The sequence below is a fragment of the Lycorma delicatula genome, chromosome 13 (genome assembly GCF_047948215.1).
Source record: "Lycorma delicatula isolate Av1 chromosome 13, ASM4794821v1, whole genome shotgun sequence".
Lineage (NCBI taxonomy): Eukaryota > Metazoa > Arthropoda > Insecta > Hemiptera > Fulgoridae > Lycorma > Lycorma delicatula.
The window spans coordinates 39,283,157-39,300,452 of record NC_134467.1 but is presented as its reverse complement, the minus strand read 5'-3'; the positions used below and the strand labels follow the sequence as shown (position 1 = coordinate 39,300,452).

General features: G+C 30.0%; 1 protein-coding gene across 3 annotated transcripts in view; it reads left to right on the top strand.

The window, feature by feature from the left end:
* Nucleotides 1-993: 993 nt before the first annotated feature.
* Nucleotides 994-17,296, top strand: part of LOC142333759 (uncharacterized) — a 59,508-nt gene continuing 43,205 nt past the window's right edge. For 2 of the 3 annotated variants that reach the window (XR_012758678.1, XM_075381246.1), the window contains exons 1-2: nt 994-1,172; nt 13,299-13,465. Coding sequence is in view for 2 of the 3 variants with exons in the window: in XM_075381246.1 (XP_075237361.1) it covers nt 1,140-1,172; nt 13,299-13,465 (200 nt within the window). In the remaining variant the exon portion in view is untranslated. The remainder of the gene's footprint in view (nt 1,173-13,298; nt 13,466-17,296) is intronic. The other variant, XM_075381247.1, reaches the window with a different exon arrangement.

The window sequence follows — 17,296 nt, the reverse complement described above, 5'->3', positions numbered from 1 at the left end:
TTCCTTGCCTTTTCCAATGCTTGCATTCCAATCTCCAACTATTATTAAATTTTCATCTCCTTTTACGTGTTTAATTGCTTCATCAATCTCTTCGTATACACACTCTACCTCATCATCATCATGGGCGCTTGTAGGCATATAAACGTTAACAATCGTTGTCGGTTTAGGTTTTGATTTTATCCTTATTACAATGATTCTATCGCTATGCGTTTTGAAATACTCCACTCTCCTCCCTATCTTCTTGTTCATCACGAAACCTACTCCTGCCTGCCCATTATTTGACGCTGAGTTAATTACTCTAAAATCACCTGACCAAAAGTCGCCTTCCTCTTCCCACCGAACCTCACTAATTCCTACTATATCCACATTCACCCTATCCATTTCCCTTTTTAAATTTTCTAGCCTACCAACCTTTTTTAAGCTTCTAACATTCCACGCTCCGACTCGTAGAATGTTATTTTATTAAATAAATAATAAAATAAATAAATAAATAATAAATTAAATAAATTAAATAAATAGTTATTAAATAAATAAATAAAATTTAAATATAATAGATATTTAATAAAAATAACATAAATTTGTAAACATGTTTTGTTTAACTGGTAAAATTTCTGGTTTTAAATTTAGATCGATAATATTCCGATTTTTTCTTAATACTTTACCAACATTCCTAACTAACTATTTTATTAAAACTAATTAATTTCCCCCTGTATAGATTCCATTAAAATAAAATTTAAAAAGAAAGATTGAAATTTACAACTTTTAAATAGAAACAAAATTTTAAGTTTCATATTATATAACAAATATTTATATAATTTTTTAAAAATTATTTTCTATTGAGTAATTTAAAAAATGGTATTTTAATAAATAAATGTCCGTTATTGCTTAGAATATAAATTATTTTCTCCAAAAATATTAATTTCCAAATTAATTTTTAACTAAAATAGTTAATGTTAACTCAATACGACATGTTACGTGTGTATTAAGATATTCAACCGACAACACTGGACAACGCATCCGCCATATTGGTTTTATGTATAAAACCGATTCTCTTGTCTGTTTTCTGTTTATCGTTTTAATTTGTTGTGTTTCTGTAATCAATAATTTGTTACATTTAAAGATTTGCTACATCTGTAACAATGAGTGACATGGAAGACGGCGCTAAAGATGAGGTATTATAAATTTCTTTCTATATTTTTTTGGTATTTATGCCGGTACTGTTGCATGCGTTTCATAGTAAATTGTCAGCTATGTCGTTGCCGAGAAGCAGACCTTGAGTGTAGTACTCAGACTTACTTTGTACTTTTTTCGGTCGATTGGTTTAAGTACATTATATAAATATATATTATAGCAATTTAAATTGTTTACTGTATAACATTAAGGTACATATTAAAAATATTGTTTATAACCTGCCCCTCGTGGTAAAAATAAATTATTTCATATATTTAACATTAAACAATTAGTGTAAATGCTGTTTGTTTACTTGAAAATTCATAAATTATGATTAAATTACCAATTTTCTTTGTTGGCTCGTAATTATGTAGACATAACTTATGTTTGCCTGTTTTAAATTAATGAATTTTTATTAGCTAAGTTTTTATACGCTTAGAATTTGTTAGGAATTATTTAACGTTTTAGTAAAATGTTCAATAGAATAAATTTTTATGATTGTTTATTATTAAAGAACAGTCTTTTATTGTAATGTGTAAAAATGTTTAAGATTTGGAAAATACAAAAATGTTGCATGGTACCAATTTTGGAGTTTTTTTTTTTGTATTTTGAGGAGTTTGTTTTTAATAAAGTATTGTTTAGTATGAGCAATTAACGTATTGCTGAAATTTAGATTGTGTTTAGATTTTTTTTTTTTTTAGTACAGGTAATAAAACTTGTATTGCATGAACTTTTTAATGTTACAGAAATTACTAAATAAGTTATTTTAAGCAGTAATTTTTTTTATTAAAGCTTGTTTCATTTCATTCCTGTAATTTTTATGTTTAATGGAAAAATTGTTTAAAATGAGATTTGGTGGAATTCCTGATTTCCCTCCATTAATTATTTTAAATTTATATTATGAATTATGTATTATTAAAATAATGTGATTAATGTAATAGGTTTAAAATTCCTTTAAGAATGTTCAAATTTCATAAATTTATTTGGCTTTAGAAAAAATTTTATAATTAACAAAAATTATGAGTAACATTTACCCTTAAATTTTATAGTCCATAAATATTTTAAAATTAGTTTGCTGATATAGTAATTCTAGCTGAGAATAAAAAGGATTTAGAAGGAACAATGAACGGCATGGATGAAGTCCTACACAAAAACTATCGCATGAAAATAAACAAGAACAAGACAAAAGTAATGAAGTCTAGTAGAAATGATGAAGATGGACCATTGAATGTGAAAATAGGAAGAGAAAAGATTATGGAGGTAGAAGAATTTTGTTATTTGGGAAGTAGAATTTTAAAGATGGACGAAGCAGGAGCGATATAAAATGCTGAATAGCACAAGCTAAACGAGCCTTCAGTAAGAAATATAATTTGTTTCCATCAAAAATTAATTTAAATGTCAGGAAAAGATTTTTGAAAGTGTATGTTTGGAGTGTCGCTTTATATGGAAGTGAAACTTGGACAATCGGAGTATCTGAGAAGAAAAGATTAGAAGCTTTTGAAATGTGGTGCTATAGGAGAATGTTAAAAATCAGATGGGTGGATAAAGTGACAAATGAAGAGGTATTGCGGCAAATAGATGAAGAAAGAAGCATTTGGAAAAATATAGTTAAAAGAAGAGACAGACTTATAGGCCACATACTAAGGCATCCTGGAATAGTCGTTTTAATATTGTAGTAACAGGTAGAAGGAAAATTGTATAGGTAGGCACGTTTGAAATATCTAAAACAAATTGTTAGGGATGTATTATGTAGGGGGTATACCTAAATGAAACGACTAGCACTAGATAGGGAATCTTGGAGAGCTACATCAAACCAGTCAAATGACTGAAGACAAAAAAAAAATTATTAAAATTAATAATGATACTGTTCATTTTCCACTGAAATCCGATTGACTATTTTTTTAAAAAATAAAGCTGTAGCTGCGGTGGCGTTAATACGTAAGTACCAAAATTATTTATTTTTTTTTTATAGGTTGAATTTCTTTTTAAAAGGTATGGTTGAATCATTGCCTCTAATTATTACAGGTGTAGCGTGTTTGCACTTGTCTAGTTAATATACAAATTTCAGTCATTCTTTTGTAAATAATTATAGCATTTCATTCGCAGATTAATTTATTTTAACATTAATAGAGAGAAACTGTTAGAAAATATTGCTATCAGGAGATAAGATAATTATGTGATAAGATAATTATTGTATGTTAATATTAATTATTGTATGTTTTGTATTACATTTGCGTAGATAGATGGTATTTTAATTGCCATTCTTGGGTTAATGTTTACTGTTATATATCACATACAGTTTTTTTAAAACAAAATTATACACTTGTTTTTATCACTTTATAATTTATTAATAAAAAAAAAGGAAAAATTCAATACAATTTATCCAGAGATTTGTTTTTTTTCTCTCTTCACATTTATTTAAAAGAAATTTATATTTTGTGCAAGATATGTTTTGATAATTTTATATTACTTCCAATATAGCTTATATTAGGCCAACATTTAGACTGTATGTTCGGTTCTAATTTGTGTTTTAAAAGTCTGGTAAATATATACAATTACAGACTCTGCTTTAATACTTTTCATATTGAGATAAGATAGTAAAAATAGGATTTATTTTTTAAAGCATGTCTAGTTAAGTATTGAAAACATGAAAAAGCATAAAGTTTATAACTGAAAAGTCATCTTCGGAAGTGTCACTATCTTGGAGTTGAGGGTCGGTATCAAGAGGTTCTGGTCATTCTTCACCGTTGTATAGCTCACCGATGGTTTTAAATAAAGCATGAATATGTGATATTTTCAGGATGCAACATGCGAAAGTTCAGTTCAGCATATGATCATTTAAATGATTCTTTGGGATTTCTTAAAATTATTGTACCTTCTGATATTACTAAAAATTTATTAAAGTTGATTCATAACTGTCGTACAGAAAAACATTACTATTATGATGCCATTGACATTCTGTAACTTACGATTCTACGCACAGAACTTTGATATACAGTAACCAAAAGATGGTTTAGTAGAATGAATAGTTGGCTGTTGATGACTGTAAACTGCTGTATGTTAGAGTTGCTGTATTACTTTGGTTATTGTTGTGCTACGTATTTGTTATAAAGAAATTATCATTGACCACCCGTGTAAGAGGCACATTATTAGACAGTTTTGAACAAATACCAAAAATTTGCATGTTTTCAAAAATATTCCTACGTACAGCAGCATTATTTAAAACTTTTGTTAAACTTTTAACTTTATATTGTTCTTGGGTACATGCATACTAAATTTCATTGAAATATATTAATCTGTTCTTAAGGTATCGATTTTTATTGAGAAAACCTCAAAATGGTAAACAGATTGAAAATGAAGTGAGTAGGTCATTTTTATTTTTCTTTATGTTATGAGTCAGTCCATTAAGTTTGATCAATATCTCCAGGGACACCCTGCTGCATCTTAGGTTAAGTATTATGTAAAGCTGAAAAATTATCAGAAGGTGCATTTATGTGGAAAAAATATGACAATTAGCAACAAAAAAAAAAATTATATATATATATATTTTTTACTAGTGAACAATATATATATATATTTTTTACTAGTGAACAATATATATATATATATATATTTTACTAGTGAACAAAATATTTTTTTACAGGATAAATCATAAAAGAACTGACATTTCAAAATAAAATGTTTTATTATTTTACAATGATGTTTGTATTTTATATATATATAAATTTTAAATCTAAAAATTGAAAGAAACAAATTACATTTTTTTAACTGTGATTTAAACATTGTTTGCTACTTCTGTATCAATGCATTCTTGCAGAGGTATGCATAAAATTGTACATTATACTTTGAAAAAACCATGTATGATATTTTTAATTTAGTGATTGATATTTTCTTTCAGTTTCTTTATTGTGTGAGGTTGATGGAAAAATTTGACTTTCTCTGTAAAAAAAATCATTGGCAGATATATCTGGGGTGTGAATTGGTTGTAAAATATCTCTGAAACAAGAGACAATTATGGCTTGGCAATGTCAGTTTATGTAAATTAATTAAGTTCTGTAGAGTAGTGTGGCTCATAGCAGCATCTTGTTGGAATCATAGCTGTTGGTAGTTTCCAATTATATAAAATTGAGATTGTAAATTTCCTAGCATTTTGCAATAACAATTGGCTATAACTGTTTTTGGTTGTCCATCATTTCAAACAAATGTGAGCCTGTGATTTTAAATGTTCCATACTGTGACCTTGAGTGGAGAGGGTTTTAGTAACCCGTGAGGCTTGTATAGTGGTTAAACTCATCATCGCAAATCAGCGGATTTTGAAGTTGAGAGTTCTAAGGTTCAAATCCTAGTGAAGGCAGTTACTTTTATACAGATTTGAATACTAGATTGTGGAAAACCGGTGTTCTTTGGTGGTTGGGTTTCAATTAACCACACATCTCAGAAATTGTCAACCTGAGACTACAAGACTGCACTTCATTTACGTTCATACATATCCTCCTCACTCATTGTCTGAAGTAATACCTTACGGTGGTTCTGAAGGCTAAACAGAAAAAAGAGAGGGTTTTGGTGGGTTTGCTATAGATTGTATCCCAGTATCCATAGTTCTGTTCATTCACAGATTAATGTAAAACATGAGCTTAAACATTCGTGAAACATTTTTATTAGAAATCCATAATCATGTCTTTCAATTTTTGTGTGATTGCTATCTTGTATAGTTAGAGCTACTAACTGTGTAACACGCTCAACGCTAGGATCTGATAACCTAAGGACACAAGCTTGTTTTTTAATTTAGATTCTAGGACCGTGATGAACTGATGATTCCTTTATGTAAATTATTTTGAGGGGTTCTCACATTTAGTGTTCCTTCTTGAGGCTTATCCAGTACTGAACCTGGAGAATAACATTTTTTCTCAATAAAATAATTGAGATACATCTGTGTCTATAATTATTAATCATTATTGCTGGTGGTTCTGCCTGGCAAGGAGATCTGTGCGGCTGTTTCCATCCATTTCTGTCACAAGCCTTTGTTTTCTATCTTTACCTTGTCTATTAACTTTATCTCTCTTGTTTCTTGCTCCTTTCACTTACCTTTCTGATGCAGTTATCATGATTCTACTTCCTCTTAACATCTAAACCAGTTTCCTTTTCTTTTGCGTACTTCTTGCAAAAGTGCTTTTTCTTCAAACCATATCTCAAAAGCTTCAATCCAGTTCCAATCCCTGTACCTCATTGTCTATGTTTCACTTCCATACAAGAGGCTTAATACATAGCATTGACTAACCTTTAATTCATAAGTTCAGATTTTTACTACATAGTAATTTCCTTTTCTTACTGAAGAATTCCTTTGCTGTTGCTATCCTTCCTTTTGTTTCCATTACACTCTTTCAGTTGTCTCACTATAGTCTTCAAATATCTAATTTTATTTATTTTTTTATTTTTAATTTATATGCTTTTCTTCTTTCATTGGTCTTTACTACTAAATCCTCGTAATTAAACTTTTGTTTATTTCCTTTTGTTATTGTTTTAATGGTTATTAAAACATAATCAAAATTATCTTCGTATTATAATTTATTTACTTTTTATGAAAAACATGACAAGCGAAACAGTGTTTCATACTCCATGCTGATGGTCAGTGAGATGTATCTCGGTGACCAACAAATGTAATTATAAATAACTCCCATTTGTTTGTGCTTTCGTTCCACTATTTTATAAATTGGTCTTACCAACCCTACTAAAATTAAACCAGAAAGAAATGCGTCACTGTTTTTGTTGAACTTTTACTGTAGATTAACCTGTAGGTTATTTAAGCCGTGGTATATAGTTAGCATTATTTTTTTTAAGCTGTAAATTAAACATTTACAATCTTTTGTGGTTGTTGTGGGAGTCAGTCATTTTCTTTATCACTTCAGATTCAGTTTAAAAACACGAAATGTGATTCTGTTTCTACTTAGGTTACATTCCAGTATATAATAATATATTTAAACAGATGATTTTTTTTTTTAGGGACTCAAAATATTTGTTCACTATTGTGGATGAAAAAGCAGCAGGCTTTTTGCACAACTTTTTTAATTTCACATTTAATCTATAAAATTATGAATTTGTAAGAAATGTTCACTATTTTTATGAAGAAATATATTTTTTTTAATCATATTCAGATAAACCAAAAACTATTCAGTAAGTTACATACCAGTATCCAGGAATTTATTTAATCAATAATGAATAATTATTCGTTAATACTTCATTTAAGAATAGGTATGAATTTGATACTTAAACAATTAAATATAATTTCTTATAGATTTATTTGAACTATTCATACTATTTATTAAGTAACTCAAAATAAATTATGAAAGATTATTATCCATCATTGGAGTTTGTAATGAATGACCTTTTTTTATAGAATGATTCAGGGAAACAGAAAATTTTGAAAATTAAATATTCTTATTAATAAATTTACTTATTTATCACATTTAATTAAAAAAAACAAAACATGCCATTATGAAAATGTTGCAAACATTTTTTTTTAAGATTACATCTTGCAGATGATCTCTGTTTCTCCATAGTATGGTGCAACATTTCAACAAAAATTTCAGCAATTGCTGTTTGGATCTTGCTTTTTAGTTCATAGCAGGTCAACTACTATATACTTTCAAGTGGACCTCGCATAAGAAGAAATTACACACCAATAAATCAGAAGACCTGAGAGGCCATGGAATGCCATTGTTTCTCAAAATTATTGGGTTACCAAAAAATTGGCATACAGCAGCCATCAATATTAATGTTGTGATGTTAATCCATCTTGTGAAAACTGAGCATTGTCAGTAATGTGTGGAGATGCATGTAGCTTTTGCGCAACAGTTTTATAGTATGGCAACGTATCAGTGTCATGTTATTAGTCAAGTTGCTGTGAGTGTTTTCAAAAAAATAAGTTCTTTATTATGCCACACAATGACACAGTAATGTTGCTGTGTAGGATTACCTTATGCCCAGAAATAAAAAGATTGTTTATTAACAAATACATTAAGCTGGAAATGGGCTTTTTTCAACATCCATTGTTAACAAAGTGATTGCCCTCATTTCTCTTACAACCATACGGTCCCAGAATTGATGGCGCGTTATGTGATCTTTGATTTTGGCTCTGAATGATATGCAATTTGTTTAGATGGTAAAGTAACTCCTGCAACAGTATTCTTCAATCACTATGTGTTTGTAAAGACGCTTCATAACAAATTGAACGATGCAGGCTTTTTAAAATATCAGTTCAAACAGTCTTGATATTGTCTGGCATACAAACTGCCCACCCATTGCGATGGAGTTTTTTTTTCATGGCTGAATCTGTTACCTGAAAATTACATATCCACGTGTTAATTGCATGTTGCAACAGTGCATCATCGTGGCATCCTAAATTAAACTGGTAGTAAAATTCTCTGTGTGCAGCACCACAGTGTCATTATTTTTATAAAAAACTGCAACACCACTCAAGTATCCATGATAACTAAATGGTAAGATAACACGGTCTGGCTTCTATAAGTTATTCAGTGCTGACACACCCTGGAGTACCAATACAAATTAAAAAATTTCCCTGAATCGTCCTTTATTATATCTTATTTCTGTACCCACGGTTCATGTCATATTTGAGAAGTATCTTTTCACGATTCTATCCTTTTGATGTTGTCAGTCTCTGAATCGTCATGCTTATCATATCATGATCAGCATAATTCACTGCCTTCAAAATTACTTCGTTCTAACTGTATTTATTTGCTAATATTTTTTAAAATAAAAAAATATGTATATAACATTTTTTTTAGTCTAGCATAATTTTGAATCTGCGTTGTTGTTTTTGCAGCGTAATCCTGATTAAAAATTTATATTTACTAAATTTTGATTTAAAAGTCATCTTTTTCTTCAAAAATTGTCAGATGTAAAAATTTAATACAGTTTTTATGTTAATAATAATAAAACAAAACATTTGTAGTTCTATTTTTACTCTTATTTACTTGTAACATTGAAAAAAGAAAATTAATATGCACACACATATTGATACTTAACTAGGAAAAGGCGGGCCTACAGCTTGTTGCATCCTGGACAATTTTAGCTGTTTCTCGAGTTTTGATTTTTTAACACAGGTTTAACCCCAATGTTTCCCTTTTTTATCCCCAAGACACAATTATAATTTTGTATAAATCATTTGTATCAAGAACTATAAATTGTTCGATCGAATGAATCGTTCATGTCATTGGTGGTACACCCGGTGTACCACCAATAGTTTGCTCTGTGCCAACAGCAGCTAAAATAAAAATGTGGTGGCATATATAACAAACCCACCCATTATCCTTTTTTTTATAGAGAACAATACCGCATGAATTAATTTGTAAAATACTAATAAATTATGTCTAGCGAAATTATAAATTACTTAATATGTTATTAGTAAACCAAAATATAATTATAAAATCAAAACCTCTAGATACAGTACATAAAAAGTAAGAGACACCAACTTCAGCGCTTTTGAAGATTTATTTGATCATTAGCAGTTAAAATTATAAATTACACATAAAGCTTATTAGCTTACACTGCCTTGTCATATTAACATTAGAATCTCTTTCTCATAACATGGTATGACAATGAGTGAATTGTTATTGAAATATTGGACTATGATAATAGTTATACAAATTTGTAAAATGAACCAATCGGATTATGTTTATTAATTTATTTTTACATTTAAATTTACTAATATAATTTTTTTTTAAGAATTTAAATTTCCCTGTTGTTATTTATATTTATTATTTCTAAATTACTGTATATATCAGCAATTATATGTTTATTGTTGATAAGGTAAGCAGACATTTGAAAACTTATTGTTATCACTTTTATAATTATTAAAGTGCTCTGAAAACCTTTTAATAAAAGATCTAGTAGGGTTCTACCTATATATATATATATATATATATATATATATATATATATATATATATACTTTATTATTTTTAAAAATATACTTTATAGGTTTACATGTTTTATACAAAAATGTTTTTTATCACCTAATATGTCATCAACATATCTTAGCTATAATAAAATAGCATGCGTACGTGTGTGCTATGTACTGTTATTTTCTCAGTGTTGAATGTATATTTCTGATAAAATCGCTGATAAAGGTGAACCCATGGCAAGACCTTCTTTCTAGTGATAACATATTTTCCTTCAAATTCAAAACAGTTTTGAATACATCTGTTTCATACTATAGTAATTATGTTGGTTTTCTTTATTTATAAATAAGTATAATTTTTATTATTTCTATAGTATCATTTATAGGTGTATTTGTATACATGTTTGGTATATCAAGTGAAACTATTTTTCTATTATTTTTAAGCTCAAGATTATGTAATTTATATTTTATTTTAAATCTATTTTTTTATGTTATAAAAGCTCTATTTTTTTCTTAATATTTTATCCATTATTTTTGCTACGTAATAAGATGGTGCAGTTTGAAAATAATAATTTTGGTGCGGCCAGTATAAAAGGATACAAATGTGAATGATATTTTATATTTTTATTGTAATTTATAGGGTTGTTTGGTAGTTTTACGTAATTATTTTTTGTAATTCTAAGTATTTATTTTTTCATCATCTCGTAGCTCTTGACGTAAATAAATAATAGTACTTTCCCATAAGGTAATCCTAAGTGATCTAACAAGGAATTAGACCTTATTTGAACATCATGTCTACACGTAGTTTTATTGCAACACCACCTTTCTTGCCTGTTATTACTTGTTATTTTCTCCTTTAATAAAATATTACACTTTTGAAAGAAGAAATATGCCATTCTTTAGATTTAAACAAAATCACAAACTAAACACTATAATTCAATGCAAGGTAATGAACTTACCCGACATTAGAACTTGTGCGTGAACTGACCAGCATTCTTATCATAACAATGTGATTAGATAATATCAGGAAGCACTGTATAGTTCACTACATGTCTACTATTTTCTTTATTATAGTAATGTAGGATTTATATTCAAGTTTTACAGATATAATTTAATTTGACCCAAAATATATATTATTTTTCTAGTCAATTCTTTTAAGAATCATATTCCTCTGTACTAATATAAAAATTATATTTATTTGATCAACCTAAGTACAAGATAAATAAAGTAGAATGACACGTAACCTTATTCCATTATACATACAAAAAGCGCTTTTGTGAATTTCTCGCATCATCAGTTGCATTAAATTACTTTTATAAATTATTCAGATCAAATTACATATTAAAATTAAAAATGTTGAAATTCCATGTATAGAAATATGGATGTCAGTTACTAAAATTAAACTTTTAATTTAATTTTATAAATAAATAAAATTAAATTGGAAATTAATTTAATTCAAGTAATTGATGTCATATTTCTGTGTATGGAATGTGTGTTTTAATTTTAAATATAATATAAAAAATAATTTGTAATTTTGCATTTAATTTGATGTGAATAATTTGTAAAAGTAATTTAATGCAACTGATGATGCTAGAAATTCACGAAGCACATTTGCATGCATAATGGAATAAGGTAAGTGTCATCCTACTTTATTTATTATTATGTACTTAGGTTAATCAAATAAATATAATTTATATATATACACACACACACATACATCCCTTTTTTTTGGTCACAGTGTGTGTGTATCGTATGGTCATATACGAGTTGCTACCAAAAAGTTTGGGGAATTTTGCCATAAAAATAAAATAGCTTACCATAACTTATAATTTCCACTGTCTCCTTCAAAGTAATCCCCTTGGGCATTGGTACAGTGATCCCAGCGTTTTTCCCATGATTCCATGCATCCCTGGAAGTCTGCTGCAGGTGCAAGTGTTCGAAGCACGTTCTGTGTTTCTTCCTGAATCTCCTCAATTGTGTTAAAACGACGGCCTTTCAATTGAAATTTTATTTTCAGAAAGAGAAAAAAGTCGCACGGGGCAAGGTCAGGTGAATCCGGGGGGGGGGAATTTTTTGGTTGCAGTGAACTTGGCGACTTCCGCTGCTATGACTGCTGCTTAGTTTCAGGGTCATATACGTACACCCATGTTTCATCATCAGCTATGATGTTGGAGATGAAATTAGGGTAATCTCTTGCTGAATTTTTCAATTCACTACAGACAGCTACGCGATTTTGTTTCTGGTCGCTGTTCAACAGTCTCTGTACGAATTTTGCAGCAATGCGTCTCATGTTTAAATTGTCTGACAAGATGCGTTGCACGGACCCATATGACATTTGTATGATTGCACAAACATCATGGATTGTTTGTCTACGATCTGCAACAATAGCCTCTCGCACTTTTACGATGTTTTCCGGTGTTGCGCTTGTTGATGGTCTTCTTGAACGCTCATCATCAACTGTCATTCATCCATCTTTGAATCGTTTGTACCACAAAAATGTTTTACTTTTACTCATAGCATTGTCACCAAATGCTTCCACAAACATGCGATGGGTTTCTGCACCGGTTTTTTTAAGCATGAAGCAAAATTTGATGCAGGTTCTTTGCTCTTTATAATCTGCCATTTAGAAGTTTGCCGAAGCAGTAAAACACAACGTTACACAACCGCACGAAAGTCAACAATTAGCCTCTCACAGCTGCTGGAACACTGATTCACATAGAGTACTGTTAGCCACATTTAGCGGCAGCAGGTCGTACCAGCAATTGTTCACATGCGAAATTCAAATTCCCCGATCTTTTGGGTAGCACTTCGTATATTTGATGATACTTCTAGCCTTATTTGATGAATCTACCCTTATCAGGAATAATATGTACTTAACATATTAAATAGAAACCATTCCTATGATCTAGTAGTTCATTTACTCTCAAAATGGTTAATAATGTTTTTTGAAATTCATTTCAAAACATGTAACTTTTAAATAAAAAATAAAATGAAAATTTATTATTATTATTTGCTACACAATACAACAAAAGAATTTTGTTTAGATTAATTTAGTCTAACACCATCTTGTCAGTTATAAACTAACATGCAGGTATTGTTTTTGGGTTGATTTGCATTTAACACCAGTTCTCTTCAAAGCATGTAACATGTATATATATTTTATGGTAAATGCATATATATTTTTATTTATTTACTTGTGTGTTTTCTACAGGTTCGTTCACGCAGTGGAGGTTCCCAGCACAGTGACAGAGAAGATGGAGAGGATGATAGGAATGACAGGTACAGTCATTCTAGAGAGCGTACCAGATCTAGGTCAAGGTCGCACAGTGGCGGTGGGGGTCATAAATCTCATAGCAAGAGGAATTATTCACGTTCTCGGTATAATTGATTTTGACTGTCTAATAGTAGACACTATCTAAGGGCATTTTAATAAAGTGTAATAGGTAGATGTACACTTAGGGTACAGCCACACGAGAGTTTTTTCAAACCAAAATGCAGCATGAAAACAAACTCAAAATATAGACTGGCTGCTGTAGCGTAGACGTGGTCAGATGCAGCTTGTTTTCCCACTGGCTTGGGGCTTGGCTGTCACATTCTCAGGCAAATATGACCAGACCTATTTTTCAAGCTCAGTGAGTGCCACACGCGCGTAAAAACACTTCATTTTCAGATTACTGTTTCTATGTCTGCTATATCTGTGTTCTTTTGTTCAGTTTCGATATAAAATAATTTCATCACAGAATACTACTTGGATATTTTTTGAAATTGAAAAATATCCATATCTTTATGTTTTCAAAAACTGTGAACTGAAAAGAGTAGCTGGGATGGCTGGAACTAAGAACGTTATGGGTGAAAAATGGGGTCAGATGGATGAAAACACAAGATCTAATGTTGATAAGTAGTAATATAAATTTAATTTTTAAGTTACAAGTCATATAAATTAAATTGTAAGTAGGCGATAGTTATAAACTACTAGAGGGCATTACACAAAACTTACTAGTACAAAATTTTAAAGAATTTGATATAAAATTATTGCTTTTACAAAGTTTTACTAGTTGTACTGTGTACTTGTAGTAATAAAGTTCCTTTGCTGCAATGGTACTAGAATGTTTTTGCCAGGGCACTGAGCCAGCAGGAGAACAGAAGGAACTTTTAAAACTATCTTTGGTTTCAACTCCAATGTTGTCACCTCTTGTTCCAATTGCAGGAATACTTTCTAGTGGGCATGATAATGTCTTGAAAATTGTTACCAAAATTGTTTATGAAATTGTGATGCACTCTGTATGCTTGGATGATGATGTCGGCCAAATCAATACTAACATTGATTGGTCAATGAAGAATGCGCCATTTATTTGCTTAATATGCCAACATCGTGCTCTGGGCAGCCTATAGTTATAAACGCCTTGCTGCCAAATCAATTTTTTGCAGGATACGGTCTCATGATATTTTCACACATAGAAAAAGCTTCATCAGCTACAAAAATGTGGACATCAGTTGTCCAGACAGATCATTAGGCAAAGGTACAGACTGTGACAAATTTAAAGTTTGTTGGCAAACGTTTTTACCTAGCTCAGTTGTTTTCAATATATTTGGTTCTTCGTAGCCAAATATTGATGTACCTACATCAATATATTGGAAATAATAGTTTGAATCAACCTCAACCATTAACACATCAGAAAAAAACTTTTTGTAGTTAAAAATATTCATTCCCTGAACCCCATGGTTTTATAATTCTTATATTTTTGCCATTATTTGTTCCTTAGCAATGATAGAAATTTGCCGTTGATTCATATTGGTCACTGATTGCCTTCCACTCTTCCACAGTTGGGTGTGGACACAGATGAAATGTTTGATGTAACAATTGCCACATATAAAAAAGATGGAACAAGTGACAAGCTTCAGTTTCAAATTTAATTCGTGCAACTCGGTTTAAACATACAACAATCCGAATCCTAATTTGTGCGATAGTATTTCCATATCAACTTCATCCCCTGTTAAAAGCCCCGTCATTGTCTTTGGCCACTTCGAGGGCACTATCAATAGCAGATAGATGGCTGTATTAAGAAGATGAGGATTCAGTGTGGTCCTTTCTTAATATTTAAAATTAACTGATAATTGTAATTTTATGAAAGATAAACTGCACTGTAAAAATACTGTGTTGTAAAAAATTAATTTTAACCTTAAAAGTTACTGCTAGCTTTTCTTCTGCACTTATACAGTCCTGCATTACAGTATCTCTTTTTCTAATTTCATCTTCAACCTTAGATAATAGTGTTTCAAATGAAGATCTGGACATTTTATAATACTCAAAAAATTTGTCTGGGAATCCTTTCAGTTTATTGTGTAGAAGTGTATTTTCCTTTTACTGATCGGTCACTTACAATAGAATGTAACCAGTACGTTATTTGATGTAGATGAACAAATAAGGCACTTAATGTGTTAACAGAATTTTTATTTATTGAAAATGGATTTATATTGTGCTGGAGAGCACAAACGAATGAATAAGCTTACATTAAAAAACACGCACGTGTGGCCGGCTGTGTGTGGATTTTCAAGCTGTGTGAAAAGAAGCTGCATGAAAAAACGCTCAAGTGGCCGTAGCCTTAATGGATCATAACTCCTTGGAAATAATCTCCTAAGAAAAATTATGTAAAACATGTTGAATTTTGTCACATGTAGGTTTTTAGCAATAAACAACGGTAGCATCAGAACGATCCTGGGACAGGATATTGTTTGAGTTCCCTCCATAATCGTATGGGAAGTATACAGTATACCTAGCCTCAACCATGAGAAATTTGATAGCTGTTATTCATAAAATTGGATACTGGATAACAAATGTACATACAAAAATTCCTGTACTATTTTCAAGTGTAGTATACACTTGAGTATATTTAATGTCACAAACCTCTATCATTTATCACAAATTAATAATAAGCATATTGTTAGCAATAAAAATTAGTGAGCTTGTTAATCTTCTATATATACTAACATATTCCATTCATCCTGTTCAGTTCATAGTCGAAGTTTAGTTCATAAATTGAAAAGTAATTTTTATCATTAATTAACTTTATTATTTTTGTTGAGCACTCTTACTGATATCTCTTGAAACTACAAAGATTATGTATGTTTACTAAGATTTATTTTTGTCTACAGTCATTTGACTAGTTTGATGCAGCTCTCCAAGATTCCCTATCTAGTGCCAGTCGTTTTCATTTTGTTATACCCCGTACATCTTACATCCCTAACAATCTGTTTTACATATTCCAACCGTTGCCTGCCTGCACAATATTTCCCTTCTAGCTGCCCCTCCAATATCAAAGCGACTATTCCAGGATGTCTTATTATGTGGCCTGTAAGTCTTTTAACTATATTTTTCCAACGTTTCTTTTTTCATCAATTTGCCGCAATACCTCTTCATTTGTCATTTTATCCACCCACCTGATTTTTAACATTCTCCTACAGCACCGCATTTCAAAAGTTACTAATCTTTTCTGCTCAGGTACTTTAGTAATTGTATTTGCCAAATAACAAAATTCTTCTACCCAGTAATCTATTTTTATATAAGTAGTCCTATTTATATATTCAGTGGTCGATCTCCATTATTTCTACTACATTTCATAACTTTCGTTTTGTTATTTATTATTTATTTTCATGTGGTAGTTTTGCTCTGCTTTAATGTTTTTCATATTAAGACAAGAAAAAAGGCCGGCCTATGGCTCGCCATGAAAATATTACATGGTTTATGTTTCATTACACATGATTTTGTTAAATGTTTTTGCTGAAAATGTTTACAACGAAAGCTTCAAAATTCTGAATATTTTTAGCTGTTTTCATTAGTTGTCATTTTTTAACATAGCTCTAACCCATATGTTTTCTTTTTTTATCCCCAAAACACAAATATAATTTTAGATAAATCGTTTGTATCTAGGTGGTGTGCCGCCCAGCGCACCACCATTGGTTTGCTCTGCACCAATAGCAGTTAAAATAAAAGTGAGTGCACAAACAAATAAATCCACATGCCATCCTTTTTTTTTGGTGGGTGGTATGTTACTAAAATTAATGTGTATATTTATTTAATTAATGCTTGGTTAAGAGTCTCAGGTATGTATTATCATTTATTTTTTCTCAAATCCGCCTTTAGAAGTATCACTATCCTGGAATTGTGCGAGGTCAATGTAAAGAGATAGATATTAGTAAAAATATATTTAC